General features: G+C 28.7%; 1 protein-coding gene and 1 long non-coding RNA gene across 2 annotated transcripts in view; one reads left to right on the forward strand and one right to left on the reverse strand.

Moving 5' to 3' along the window:
- LOC128920067 (uncharacterized) overlaps positions 1 to 15,325 on the reverse strand; it is a 102,417-nt gene that overhangs the window by 29,808 nt on the left and 57,284 nt on the right. The gene's annotated exons all lie outside the window — the stretch shown is intronic.
- Positions 15 to 9,410, forward strand: LOC105210827 (uncharacterized). Its single transcript, XM_054226349.1, has 4 exons — positions 15 to 416; positions 2,456 to 2,541; positions 7,743 to 7,869; positions 7,973 to 9,410. Exons 1-4 carry the CDS (start codon positions 326 to 328, stop codon positions 8,308 to 8,310), a joined length of 642 nt encoding a protein of 213 aa, XP_054082324.1. The 5' UTR covers positions 15 to 325; the 3' UTR covers positions 8,311 to 9,410.

The raw sequence follows: 15,325 nt of genomic DNA on the forward strand, positions 1-15,325 counted from the left end.
TGCTTTGGCTTTCAGCTGCTGTTTCACATTGTCGGTTGGTTCAGTTTGCAAAACGCTGTGACACGCAAAGGATTATTAACGCGGACGAAACGTGTAGCGTTACGTAGTGTAGCGACTTAGCGCTGAGCAGCTTAGTGTGTCGCATTCATTCATTATATGCGTAATAGAAGCATACTTTTGTGTGCCATTTAGTTTTATTGAAAATATACAAAAAATTGCTAAATTTTACAAAAGTTTGAAAAATTACTTATTAATTTTTGAACAAGAAGTTTAGTGTTTTCGCGAGTTTTGTTTTAGTGTTAGTGCGATTTGAAAGGTGTACGCAATGTGCAGTTATTATAACGCGCCTACAAGTGTGCTACATTTGCTCATCTTGCCGGTCATCTTGCTGCTGCTGCTGCAGCGCGTTCAGCATGGTTAGTGTGTGTGTGTGTGTGTTTGAAAGCGGAGCGGTTCGGAACAAAAATACTAAATTATTTAAACCTATTGAAACTTCATTTGAGAAATAAAAAAATACTAAAAACAAAAAAAATAATAATTAAAATTAAATAAAAATAAAAATTAAAAAAGTATAGAAAAAAATAAAATAAAAAAAAATATCAAATCCTAAATAAAATAAAAATAATTTTGAAAATATTAGCAAATTTACACATAAAATACAATAAATTTAATTATTTGAGTTACTTGAAATAATTTTGAAAAATTTTAAACCAAAAACAACGATAATTCAATAATATCATTAAAAATTATGATATCAATTATTTTAATTGAAATAAATTGATTTTAGTAATATAATAAAATCAATTAGAAACAAAAAATCCAAAATCTAAAAAATTAAGTATTATAATATAATAAAAAAATAATGTAACACATGAATTAATAGAAGTAAATCTATTTAAATAATATAATATAAATAATAATAAGAAAAAAAAAACAAAAAGTATCAAAAATATAGTATGATAATATAATAAAAATTTAATTTTAAACCTATTAAAATAAAAAAAAAATACGAAATTAGATTTGTATATATAATAAAACAGCGTAAAATTAAAAATAGTAAAATATTTAAATAAGCTATCCCCAAATATCCCAAAAAAAAAAATATATATAATATTTAATATAAAATTTTATATAAATCAAAATAATAAATTAAAACAAAGAGAAAAGTGATTTGAGTTAAAAAATAAGCTCTTTTTAAAATAAGAGTTGAAGTATTTGTATTACTTCATAAATAAAACCATTACTGTAGATAAAAAATACCGAAGCTTGAAGTAAAACTGCTTCATATTAATATTTTCTTTCCTCTTTTGAAAAAGTAAAGTTGTTTAAGGCTCTTACAAAAGCCAATAAATCTCTCAAAATAAAATCTATGAATGTCTTTGTAACTACCCGTCGGTGTTAAAATCTGTTTCAATCAATTGTTAAACTGATGTTTTTCTTATCCGAAAGCGAGTATTTGTCAGAAATTTGCACCCCAGAAAAGTCATAAAATTGCTTAAGGTATGCTCTTTAGACCCATAGAATCATAGATAGATACAAAGATGCGTAGTATATAGTATTAGTACTGATCTATAATACATTCCTACAAATTCTCAGTAACAATTTGCGGTCCGTGTCGGTAATATAATTTACCTTGGTATTTCTATAGAATATATAACGCTAGCTCCTAGGAATTGATATTTGTACTGTTCATAAAAACTACTGCCCATAAAAAGGAATCAGGTGAAATCAGTCAAATTAACTATGTAAAGAAGAGCTCTAAAAGACTGATTGAAAGTTTAGATTCTGAAGAAATTTGCTATTGTATTTGATTATATATTAAAATATAAATTAAATGTGTAATATCTTCGTTCTCCATAAGATATCTGTCGACAAATGCTATATTTTTTGGTTCATCTTTTCTGATCAAGCCTTGGACAGCAGACTTCTTCTTTTCTACCATGTTTTTTTTTCGTTACAGCATTGAATTATGTGTAGATTTACAATCAAATTTTCATTGCAGACTTGAAATTTGTCTGATCTGGAACGTTTCACAAGATAGAATTTAGATACCAATCAAATTCAGTTTATAAAGACAGTGATGAGATCCATCGTTAGATTATTGTGTCTGTTTTTAGTTTCGTAGCTAGTTCTACAACTCGTTTCTTTTCAAAAAAATAGGAATATAGTATAATCTAACAAGGAATGAAGTATCGCTTCATTAATTAAAGAAGTTCTAAAAATGATATTCAAAGAAATGTTTGTCAAGACAATGACTCGAAACATATTAAATTAATAATAAGAAATAAATAATAGGTATATAAAAAGTTTGATAATAATTCATACATAATACTTTTAAATATTTATAATTTCCGCGTGTAAACGTAAAATTTTACCTCCATATCTTTACTGTGAATACTAAAATATCTCTTTCTCTTGTTTTCGAAAATTTGGCATATATTTCATCGTTCAACAGTTGCAGCAATTAAATGTTATGTCTGCGATTCCAGCGTTAATCCAAGTTGTGCGAATTTAAAATCAAATCGCAGCATTGAGGCAGAGGTAAGTGTTATTATACATGAATACAAAGACTTAACTTCCGAATATCTCTGTGTGAAATAAAAAGGGGTCTTCCCTTCATATTAACACATTATGTCAAAACTTCAGACTTTCAGTGGTGCGGCTAATGAATATAAAAGGGGGAAGGGCTAAGTTCGGTTGTAACCAAACATTTTATATTCTCACGATTATTGATGTAATACTATTAAGATAACACAATTTTACCCATATATTAGGCATAAAGTCCAATAGAATAACTAAAACCACCATAAATAGTACATGAGGGCATAGTTAATTCATAAACAGATTTCACCCATTTTCACCACAAAGGTACACTATATTCAAGACTATACGCTCACTTAATTTGGCTAATATTTTTCGCGTATAAACCGATTTTTAAAGTATAAAACCCATCGTATTTTTGAGAACCCTATAATTAGGTATATGGGAACTAGGGGAAGTATTGACACGATTTTGACAATTTTTATACTCTCGCAACAAATGTTGCTAAAGAGAGTATTATAGTTTTTTTCACATAACGGTTGTTTGTAACACCCAAAACTAAACGAGTTAGATATAGGGTTATATATACCAAAGTGATCAGAGACTAAGCCATAAATAAAGCTATGGAAATAAAATTTGGTATGAAGGATCGCACTATGAAGGGGCATATTTATCATATATTTTGGGGAAGTGGGCGTGGCCCGCCCCTATACGTTTTTTCTACATATCTCGCAAACCAATAAAGCTATATAAACCAAACTTTCTGCAGTCGTTTTTTTTAGCCACTTCCTAATACAGTCCAAAAATGAAAGAAATCGGATCATAACCACGCCCACCTCCCATACAAAAGTTAGGTTGAAAATTACAAAAAGTGGGTTAACTCACTAGCGAAAAACGTCAGAAACACTAAATTTCACTCAGATTTTTTTACAAAATGGAAAATGGGCGTGGCGTCGCCCACTTATGGGTCAAAAACCATATCTCAGGAACTACTCGACCGATTTCAATGAAACTTGGTTTGTAATAGTTTCCTTACATCCCAATGATATGTTGTGAAAATAGGCCAAATCGCTTCACAACCACGCCTACTTCCTATATACCAGAACTTTGAAGACAATCTGAATCGTTTACTTTACAATATATAAAGTAAGTACTAGTGAAGATATCGGTGCAGAACTTTGCACAAATTCTATGTTAATAGTGTGGCAGCCCCATTCTAAAAATCGCCGAAATCGGACCATAGGTTTTAAAGGCCCCATATATCGAACACGAGGACCTCGGTGCTTCTAACCTAATATTATGGTTTCCAACTTTCAATGGACTTTATACCATATATATGACGAATATGTGGGTCAAATTGTGTATTATATAATATAAATAAAGTTAAATAAATAAATTGCGAGAGTATAAAATGTTCGGTTACACCCGAACTTAGCCCTTCCTTACTTGTTTGGTATAGAGACACATTATTAGACGAAGTCTGAATTACATTAAAATATCTGAGAGATTTACCGATATTTTCTTCATGTAGATATCCAGGGCCTTGAAAGGTTAGAGTCCGATTTCGAAAAATTTTCCATAAGTGAAGCCACAGAAGATATACAGTATTATTCCGCTATCTTCATCGGTTCCTTATGTATATATTATAGAGTGAAGGAATCAGATGGAATTCAGAATTTAGTTATATGGAAAGTAGGGCAGGTGTGAAGAAGATATTAAATACCGAATTTCATTGAAATCGGTCAAGTAGTTTCTGAGATATGGTTTTTGACCCATAAATGGACGACGTCGCGCCCATTTTCCATTAAAAAAAGTCATATAGTAGACCTCAAAGAAAGAGAAGACTAGTCATGTGAAAATGCGGTAATCAAAAACTTGAAGTAATGACTTTTCTATGCAGATATATAGACCGGATGGAGGTCAGCCTCTGATAAATCATCATTAATGGAACTTTAGCGTAAAGGTGAATTTTGAAATTTGTAGAGAAAAATATTATTGTTATGCTAAAGAGCGTTGACCTATTACAAAGTCCTTAAGGATTATTACAGTTCACTGCAATTTTGTTTTGACAGTTCAACAAAGATGAAAATAATAAACTTCCAACACAAACACATTTGTGACACAATTCAAAAACCCGTACAAATCCCCACCTCTAGCACATAAGCACAACTACATACTTTCACTTGAGCCAGCGAATGCAATTGCGTTAGTTTCTCGAAGATTATGTACTTTTAAGCTGGAGCTTCATAAGCTATAAGCGCCATTGGCAACACGCCAATGCCTAAGCGCCAGTGGCCATCAACGTTCGTTGTGGTAGAGGTCGTTAGTTATGTGCGCCGTCACTACCCCACTGTGCCCTGGGCCAACATGTCTCCCATGTAGGCAAGCACAATACAATTTGTTTGGATTACTAATTGAGAATTGAACAATTGTGGCTGCCAGCAAAGAGTAAACAAATTGATAAATGCAGCAATGGAGTTGTGTTAGCCGGCTTCTAGGCGCATTCACTTGTGTGTAATGTCGTGCCAAATGAAAGTAAAGAAAGAAAGTTGAAAATAGAAATAGGAAATGCTGTAGATTTCGTGTGAACAACAACGACGGCATGTAAACATGAGAGACGTCATAGATATTATGAATGTGGTAGCCTTCCGGTTGTCACACAACACACAAATAAATACAAATACAAATGTAAATAGAAATAAGTACACAAGTACATAAGCGTATGAGAACTGCTTAGAGCTAACAATATTTTGGCTTAAGTGAAAAAAATGTATATGCGAAATTGTGCCAAGGTACTGTTTATCTGCGCTCATACAAATGTACGTATGTGTGTATATTGGTGTTTGGGAAATTGTCGTTGAAATACAATTTTTTCGGCTATTATCAATATTAACTGTTGATTTTGTTTTCTTTTTTGTCTGTGTTACTGTTTGTTCTGATAATGATTTATGATCTCAAGTGCAGATAAGTTGCGAAAATTCCGTAGATAAATATATATTGGAAATCTACTCTAGTGGGTATTTACTTTTTACGCAATGTAAATAAGATTATTTTACCTCTGAAGCAAACAGTATTATTTGAGATACCCTTTTTGAGACAATTGGAGTATAAGTTTTTAAAAATATAAAAAAAATACTGAAATTTACCTAGAGTCTCATAATCAAGTTTTGAAAAAAAATCGAAAAAATTTCCATTTTAGAGTTTGTGTTAAGAATATCTATACTATACTAAAGTTTTCTAAAATTTTAAAACCTTTTTGTTAATAAAGAATATACTCAGGTTTAAAAAACAATACTGCATATTTCACTTTTTGGAGTTCAAAATTTTTGAAAAAATTAAGACAATTTTCCTAGTTTGAGTTTTTTTTAGACAAATTATACTCAAGTTTTCGAAAAAATTTGACAAAAATACTGAAAAATTTCCTTTTTGGTTTTTATGAAAAGTATAATCAGGTTTTCAAAATTTTTTGAAAAAAACGGAAAAAGTCCTTGTTTGAGTCTATTTTAAGGGGGGGTAAGGTTTGTTTCGTCGAAAAAAGACCTTTTTTCATGATTTTTTTTAGAAAAAATTATTGCTGTAGGTTTATTTTACTTATTATTATATGAAAGTACAACATTTGAAGGATAATTAAAAAAAGTTTTATCGAAAAATAGCGAGGAATAACGAATTTATCGTCGATCTCTTCAGGCACCTCGAAAAGAAGTTTTTGTGCGGTGACCAGCCTACAGCATCACTGGATTATCCGAAACCATAAAATCAAAATGCTTTCTTTAGTTTATTAGTTTATCTTTCAATTGACGTCGAGTTTTTTTTAATTTCTCAATTTTTGGTACCATTTTCAAGCCAAAATGACGATTTCAGACGAAAAAATCGACCTATTTGTTATTGTAAAATTGTTAGTAATTAAAAAAAAAAATATATTTCAAAACGATCGATGCAGTAGTTTTATCTGTAGGCTGGTCACCGACTTTAAAAATGACATATTTGGGAAAATCGATTCAAAGTTTTGTACACTCAGCGCAGATAGCTGGAGGTACCGTTATTCAACCTGCTGTAACTTTGTCAGTTTTTCTCCGACTCACCTTTAACACAATATTCGTGAGATGTTGATGGTTCAGAAAAAAAAATGAAAAAAAAGTTCTCAAATCTCACCTTTAAGACAGATTATTCACAATTTTTCGAAAAAATTGTGAAAAAAAAACTGAAGTTTGAAAAATTTGCTTTTTGGAGTTAGTTTTCAGACACAGTATAATCAAGTTTTTCAAGAAGTTTTAACAGATGAAAAAATGCTGAAAATTTCCTTTTTGGTGTAGGTTTTCAGAAACAGTATAATCATGTTTTTGAAATATTTTTTAAAAATAAACCGAAAAAATTCCTTTTTTTGAGTCTGTTGTAGGAATAGTTTGTTGCCAAGTTTTTCAAAATTTCAAAACCTTTAAGTACCATAAATCGAAAAATGTCGGTATTTCGGACTGTTTAAACAACAGGTCGAGTTTTTTTTTTTAAATATTGGAAAATAAATTAAAATATTTCCAATCTTTGAGTCTGTTTTAAGAATAACTATATTCAACTACTAAAGCGAAAAATTTTCCATTCATTTCATTTTTTTTCTTTCAGAAAATAACATTATTAGACGATATCTCGAAAATATGAAAATGTTAATGGCAATTTCGGGATCAAATACCAGTTTTATATGGAATTGGTTATTATATTTACCGTGTAGAGGCTTTATTTTCTACCGAATAGAGTATAGTGGAAGAAATTGACTAAATATCATAAAATAGAGCAAAATTTACTACAGATCTAAGTGCATAACTATACTTCCCTACTAGAAGCTCTGTGTTCATTGGACCTTTTAGTTTAAAACTGCTTTCTTTCAAGTTTTGAAATCGAGAAATAAGTTTTGATTTGAAGGAAAACGAGTTTTTGATGTTAGTCGGAACTTATATTGAATCCAAGACTTTCTTTGTAATTCTGAACCATGAGACCAGAAATAGGCACGTAGTACTAGAACACTAAGAAATGCGGTGTACGTAAAAGTTTTTCATAGTAAAACATAACCACAATTTTTATACTTTTAACTCTCCCTACTAAATCTCTCAATGGTCCTATCAAAAAATTACAACGAATATTTATAAATCTCATAGCGCCAAAATATATACATATACTTTCATGAACAACTATTCCAAATTATTTAACAGGAATGTACTTTGGACAAAATGAGAACAACCGGTACTTGGCTTTTCGATTTAAATCGTTTTGCGTACTTCGACACGGGCGCTAGTAATGGACCACTAATGAACTGCCAAAAGGTGGTGGCGAAAGATCGTAAGTGAAATGTTGCATACTTTTTTAACACACTGTACGCCCAAATGGCATACAAATTTAAAGACAATGAACTAATGCAGGCTCTCGCAAATATTTATTACAGCACACACCAACGAAATAGTGACAGCACGCTTCTGTCAATTGGATACCGCCGACTCGGACGCCTGTCAAATATTGGGCAACAAATTGGGTTGGCCACCAGAGTTGGCGCGCAATGCGAACCTCGACGAGGATAAGAAAAAGAAGCGTAAGGGTAAGGGAGGCAATAATAATGGTGGTATAGACAATCAGGAAGATTCGGAACTGCACTGTTCCATTTGCAATACGGACGGCTGCAATGGCAGTACCACCAGCGTTACTTGGGCTTGGAGTTCATGGTGCGTCGGCATGTCAACAATACTTGTAGCAATCGTCAGCATATTGCGCGCAAAAGTGTGGTGAATATGAAGCTTGATAAGGCGCAAGTGGTGTGCGTTAGAACCCGCCGGCTGTTTTTGAACGATTAGCAGAGAGAGTATACACGAAAAAGCGAAGTTAAAACTATTATGAAATGGTGCAATATAATTTTAAGGTTAAGTTAAATGGTCAATATGTCGCTCAACGGTGTATTCCGCCGTAAGCGTTAAAGTGTTAAACGTTGCCAGTTAAATGCCTTGTGTTTAATATAGTTTAATGTGTAGTTGAGTCACCACCGTATGTGCACACACTGTAAATATCCATTCAATACTGTTATCTGTGTAAATATAGACATAAACGTATAAAAATCCATATATATATTTATGAGAATAGATTTGTTACAATAATAAAAAAATAAAACGATAATAATCACTAACATTCACTTAAGGCGGCTTACATTGCGTGTTATTACCGTTACGGCTTTAGTGAAATATGTATGTAAAACTTTGATATTTCATAAGTATTAGTATGATGTGAATTACTATAGTGAAAACCTTTAAATATTGCTGAAATTTAATTAAATTTGAATTTGGAGTTTTTTATCGACCTCTTGAGACAACTGAAATTGAGTTCGAAGTTTGCTTTTCCGTTTCTGAAACACTAGTTTTAATAGCTGATCATATATAGAGGATTCTGTGAGCGATTGTCAGGAAGAAAATAGCAATTGTCAAGAGAAAAGCATTTTCTTCAAAGGTTTCAAGCTTTTAGACATATGTACCTCCGACCATAGAATTCTAGAACTCTGAAGGCTTATCAATATTAATCTGCAAATTTCTATAAGATCGGACCGATTCTTTCACCAGATAGAAGAATCTGTGAGCGACTGTAACGAAGCAATCTCTTAAAGAATTTTAGCTTACAAAATAACCTCGGGCATAGAATTCAAGAATTCTATAGGCTTATCAGTCATCATCTGGTAGTTTCCATAAGATCGGACTGTTTCTTTCATTAATTTGCTGAAATAATTGGGAAAGTAGACATGGTTTGCACAATTCTTACTGCATTCATTATGTAGTCTATAAGAATAACTACAATTGTTTCACTTAATGATCTATCGTTACATCATATATATGGTGCTTTGGGTAGACTACATATGTATGTAAATTCAAAGTCTACGGACAAACAGCTGTTTTGTTTTTTATTAGCAAAAAATTAGATTTCTAGTTACAGGAGCAAGCTTATTGCGAGTATTAGGACTTACTAAGTTGCAATATCCTTCCGGAATATGCCTAATTTACAAAATTCTTCGAAATAATTTTTCTATTAACTAGTAGTAGATTTCAGCGACAATTGTGTCGTTAAAAAGTCCTATTAGCATGTCCCAAAAGGTGAATTAGTTGAGACAATTAAGACATTAATTAAATCATAATTTTTTGTATTCGAACACACTTAATTTAAACGAAAATTTAATTTTTTTATTTTAATTCTTAAAATTTCCTTCCTTCAAGCAAATACTATTGAACTTGAACCGTAATCTGATTTGTTATTGAAATCATTTAACGTTTTTTTGGAAATAATTTAAAAAAAATATATTTTTTTTACCATTTTATTCTTAAATGAGCCTTATTATATGTTAAATTGAGAACAATTAGTTTCTTAAATTATTCAATCATTTCTGGTATTCGAACGAACTCAATTAGTGGTGGCAATTTAGAGGTTAATTGTATCGTTATTTTTGGTATGCGAACAAACTCAATTTAATTTATGCCATTTTATTCTTAATTGAGCCTTATTATATGTTAAATTGAGAACAATTAGTTTCTTAAATTATTCAATCATTTCTGGTATTCGAACGAACTCAATTAGTGGAGGTTAATTGTATCATTATTTTTGGTATGCGAACAAACTCAATTTAATTTATGCCATTTTATTCTTAATTGAGCCTTATGATATGTTAAATTGAGAACAATTAGTTTCTTAAATGATTCAATCATTTCTGGTATTCGAACGAACTCAATTAGTGGTGGCAATTTAGAGGTTAATTGTATCATTATTTTTGGTACGCGATTTAATTCAATTTAATTTAACAAAAAAAGTAAAATTGTTTGATTTTATTGGTTAAAATTTCGTTTCTTCCCAAGCCAATACGAATGAATTTGAACAGTAATTTAATTTATTATTGAAATCATCTATCACGTATTTTTGAAAACGGATTTTAAAAATTATTTTCTTACCAATTTAAACTTTATTGTGCACTATTATTAATTAAATCGAGAACAATTAGCTTATTAATTGTTTCATTAAACGAGATATTGGAGATGAAAGGCTTCATATATTTTTACAGCAAATTAAAATAAAATTTTATTAGACATTTGTATATATAATTTCACTTAATTGAATTTAAAATTATTTTCATTTATTTACAAAAATATTATTTTATCAAGAAAATTAGTAAATATTTAATAAAAATAAATCAAATATTATATGAAAAAAAACTTTGTAGTAAAATTTATTTATAAATTATAAGGATTAATATTCACCAAATGCCTTTAAGTTTTTTAAGAATTAAAAGGAAAAAATATGTAGAAAAAAGCGACGAACGAGTATAGTGTAAGAAAATTATTAAATTGTTGTTATTGTTGTAATGTGTCACGAACATAAAGACGAAAGCAGGTGAGTGACGAAAAAGAAAGGAATTAAGAAAAATTTGAATGAAGTTAGGAAAATTAAACAAAAGAAAAAAAAAATTAAAAAAAAAATTAAGAATTAGTGAAAATATTAACAGAAAAAAATATAAAAAAAATATTTGAAAACAGAATTGGAAAATAAAAATATTAAATGGCAAATGCGGAAGTGTAAAGTGCATGGCAATAATGGACAAGGTTACATATTTAACTGGTAATTGTATATAAATATATGTATAACACATGTATGTATTCTCAAACAAAAATAACAAAAACAATTGATGTGGTTTCGCAAATGCTTCGGTCTTCAATACAACAAAAAAAAACAACAACAACAATATTTATATACATGTCTGTGCTATATTTATAAAGTGACTGAGACGTCGAAGCAAGCTTACAAACAAATATACTACATCTCGGCGCAAAAAAAGAATAAAATTACACATTTGATAACGATAAGTGAACACAATCCATATACATACAAACATACGTTATAACTGTATGTGTGTGTGTGTTTGGCATGTGCAATGCATTGAAGAAGAACACAGTGAGTTCTTCACTACCAAAATATTTGAATGCAAATAAAAAAAAGCATAACAAAAATAACAAGAAAATCACACACTCGCATGCTTTTAATAAAAATCGTAAAATTAAACACAGCAAAGCGGAAATTAATTAAAGTTGGTAATATTTTTTGTTAATTGCGAGCAAAATATGAATAATAATATAAACAAAGTAACAGAAATGTTTGAAGAACAGCATGGCAACTGAAAAATTTGGCGAATGCAAACATAGAGTGCACACACACACACACACATGCAAGACATACATATAAATGTGTATAGTGCATAAAATATATATGTATGCAATAAAAATACAATTTAAACAAATAAAGAAATACCTAGACTAGCAATTAAAGTTCAGTGTTAACAATTCATAAATGTATGCCAACAAAGCATATGAGCATTCTATGGCCCCCCGTACTTACATGCATACATACAGCATAAATATTGACCAAGTAGTCGTCATCGGCATGTTTACCCAAAAACCAAACAAAAATCACAACAAAAACGAATGAAAACTATGTAATAATAATTAAAAGTCAGAGAAAACTGTAGCAAGTATACATATTTACATGCATACATACTCATATATATGTATATGTATAAATGTATTTGAGCAACTCTAGCAGTGCTTTGTTTGAGTTCAGAAAAAAAATTCAGTAATTTTGGCAATGTAAATTTTTTGGGGAAAACAAAATAAATATTTGAAAGTAAATATTTGTATTTTTTCGTAATTTAAGCGGTTTGAAGAACCTTAAAATATTTACATTTAGTTGAGAATTTTGAGTAACATTATTTATTTGACGCATTGCGTAGTTTCAGAAAGAAAAAAATAAAAATAAAACAACTTTTACTGTTTGTATTAGTTGGCAACTCTATTCGAAAATAATTTTTATTTGAAAATATTTTAATTAAAACAAAATGTTTTTATTTTATTAGAAATTGTTGATAATTTTCTTTTTTTTTATAATTTAATAAATTTTATTAGAAATTAAGAAATTTAAATGTAAAAAAAATTAGTTGGCCACCCTATTCCATGAAGTTCATTCAGAAATAAATCAATTATTTTCATTCAGAAATAATTTATAATTCAATAAATTTTATTAGAAACTAAAAAAATTTAAATGTAAAAAAATGAGTTGGCAACCCTAATCCATGAAATTCTCTTGCACATGAAACTATTTTTTTTTGTTTCGAAAATATATTTTTTTTAACCTTATATAATTTAATAAATTAAAAAAAGAAAATAAATGTATACAAAAATGAGTTGAATACTCTATTCCATGCACTCGAAAATAGTTTTTATTCGGAAATATTTTTTTCAGAAAGTTTTATAATTTAATAAATTTGAACAGTAAAACACAAAATATAAATGTAAAAAAAATAGTTGGCAACCCTATTCCACAAAGTTTCTTGCAAATGCAAACAAATATTATATAATTGTGCTATTTGCTTTCTCCGAATTTTCAAAAACGGAATTAGCATTGAATATTAAAAAATAATAATTGTTATACAAAGGTGGCAACTCTATACAATTGAAATTTATATTTTAAATTAAGCCAATATTGTTACCGTTATTTAAATTAAAAAAATTTAAACTGAAATATTTTTTTTAAATAAACGCAACCCTACATCAACAAATTTTATGACAAAGGCAATAATATAGTTGGCAACCCTATTCCATGAAGTTCATTCTTGATAAATTTCTTTAAGAAACTTTTATAATTTAATAAATTTTATTAGAAATTAAGAAATTTAAATGTGAAAAAATGAGTGAAAATAGGGTGGCCAATTCCATGAAGTTCATTCAGAAATAAATCAATTATTTTCATTCAGAAATAAATTTCTCTAAGACACTTTTATAATTTAATAAATTTTATTAGAAACTAAAAAAAAATTAAATGTAAAAAAATGAGTTGGCAACCCTAATCCATGAAATTCTCTTGCACATGAAACTATTTTTTTGTTTCGAAAATATATTTTTTTAGCCTTAGTAAATTAAATAAAAAGAACATAATTGTATACAAAACTGAGTTGAAAACTCTATTCCATGCACTCGAAAATAGTTTTTATTCGCAAATCTTTTTTTCAGAAAGTTTCATAATTTAATAAATTTGATTAGTAAAACAAGAAATATAAATGTAAAAAATAGTTGGTAACCCTAATCCACAAAGTTTCTTGCAAATGCAAACAAATATTTTATAATTGTGCTATTTGCTTTCTCCGAATTTTCAAAAACGGAATTAGCATTGAATATTAAAAAATAATAATTGTTATACAAAGTTGGCAACTCTATACAATTGAAATTTATATTTTAAATTAAGCCAATATTGTTACCGTTATTTAAATTAAAAAAATTTAAACTGAAATATTTTTTTAAATAAACGCAACCCTACATCAACAAATTTTATGACAAAGGCAATAATAACTGTTTTTAATTATACTTTTCCGTAAAAGTCAACTTTTTATATCCAACAATTTTTAAACTAATCAGTCTTTAGTTTTAAGTAAAAAATGTCTTTAGTTGGCAACCCTACTTCAAAATAATTTCCATTCATAATTAGTATTATTAAGAATCTTTTGTACTGTTGCGCAGATTTTTTTCAAATTATCCCAGTTTTATATGCTTTTTGGATATTTGAATTATATGTTAGTTGGCAACTCTAGCCGTAATTATTTTTTAAATTTATTTTTTATTTTATTCTAATAATTTCAAAATATTATTTATTATTAAAATTTAATATTTGAGTCCACACAGCAAAAAGTATATAAAATAAATGTATATTTGTGTGGAAAAGGTGGCAACACTATGGTATCCAAAAATTATTTAGTTTAATTATTATTGGTTTTGTCATTTTTTTAACCTTATATTATTATTTTTTACTCTCTTTATTATAATTTTTACTAGGTGGCAACCCTGACATAATATATATTTTTTTACAAACACATTTAAAACCGCAATTCGTCAAACCCCATGTGCTATAATACAACTGCAATGTATTTCGTCAATCATTTATTTTCTGAGCCACCATTTTATACGCATCTACCATGGCGTATGAGTCACAGCTGTGTGTTGTTCAAATCCCTGTTATAGTATATTTTTTTAATATTACGCATAAAATTTATAAACAATTGTTAACACGCATTCGCATAGATACTAAGTGTGTATTTAAGAGGCTTTCATACAAAACTAAGCGAACCTCATTTGCCTTGCTGGAAATTACAATAATTTGCTGGTGAAAATTAAAAAATCGCAGAAATTTAGAACTTAATGGACATGTTAACAACACAATAGGCTTAAGTATACGAGTATATGTATGTGTAGTTGCATACGTTGAAAATATTATATATATTAATTTAATTGCATACATATATTGCAGCAACTGCACCATTGAGGCTTATTACAAAAAATAAAAAAAAATATTTATTAATGAAATTATGAAAATTGAAGAACTAGTTAAGTACATACATACATATTTTGTTAAAGAAAAAGTAACATTATTTTTTATGCGAAAAGAAGCTATGCGAGTATTTGAAATTAGAAAAAATTTACAATATTAATTAATGCATATTTCAAAAGGAAAACAAAAAGTAATCACTTCGTAAATATAAGTATTAGAAATCATTATCGACATTGAAACAATAAAGTAAACCGTATTACTATAAAAAAAAAACAAAAAAAGTGTTTTTATTTATATAAAGCTTTCTAATATAAATACAATGTGTGAACCATACAACAATCGAGGAGACCATGGGAAACTCAAAATTTCATCCAAAAGCTTTATGAACTTAAAGAGCTTTTATCACACATTC

Source organism: Zeugodacus cucurbitae, chromosome 3 (genome assembly GCF_028554725.1).
Source record: "Zeugodacus cucurbitae isolate PBARC_wt_2022May chromosome 3, idZeuCucr1.2, whole genome shotgun sequence".
Classification (NCBI taxonomy): Eukaryota; Metazoa; Arthropoda; class Insecta; order Diptera; family Tephritidae; genus Zeugodacus; species Zeugodacus cucurbitae.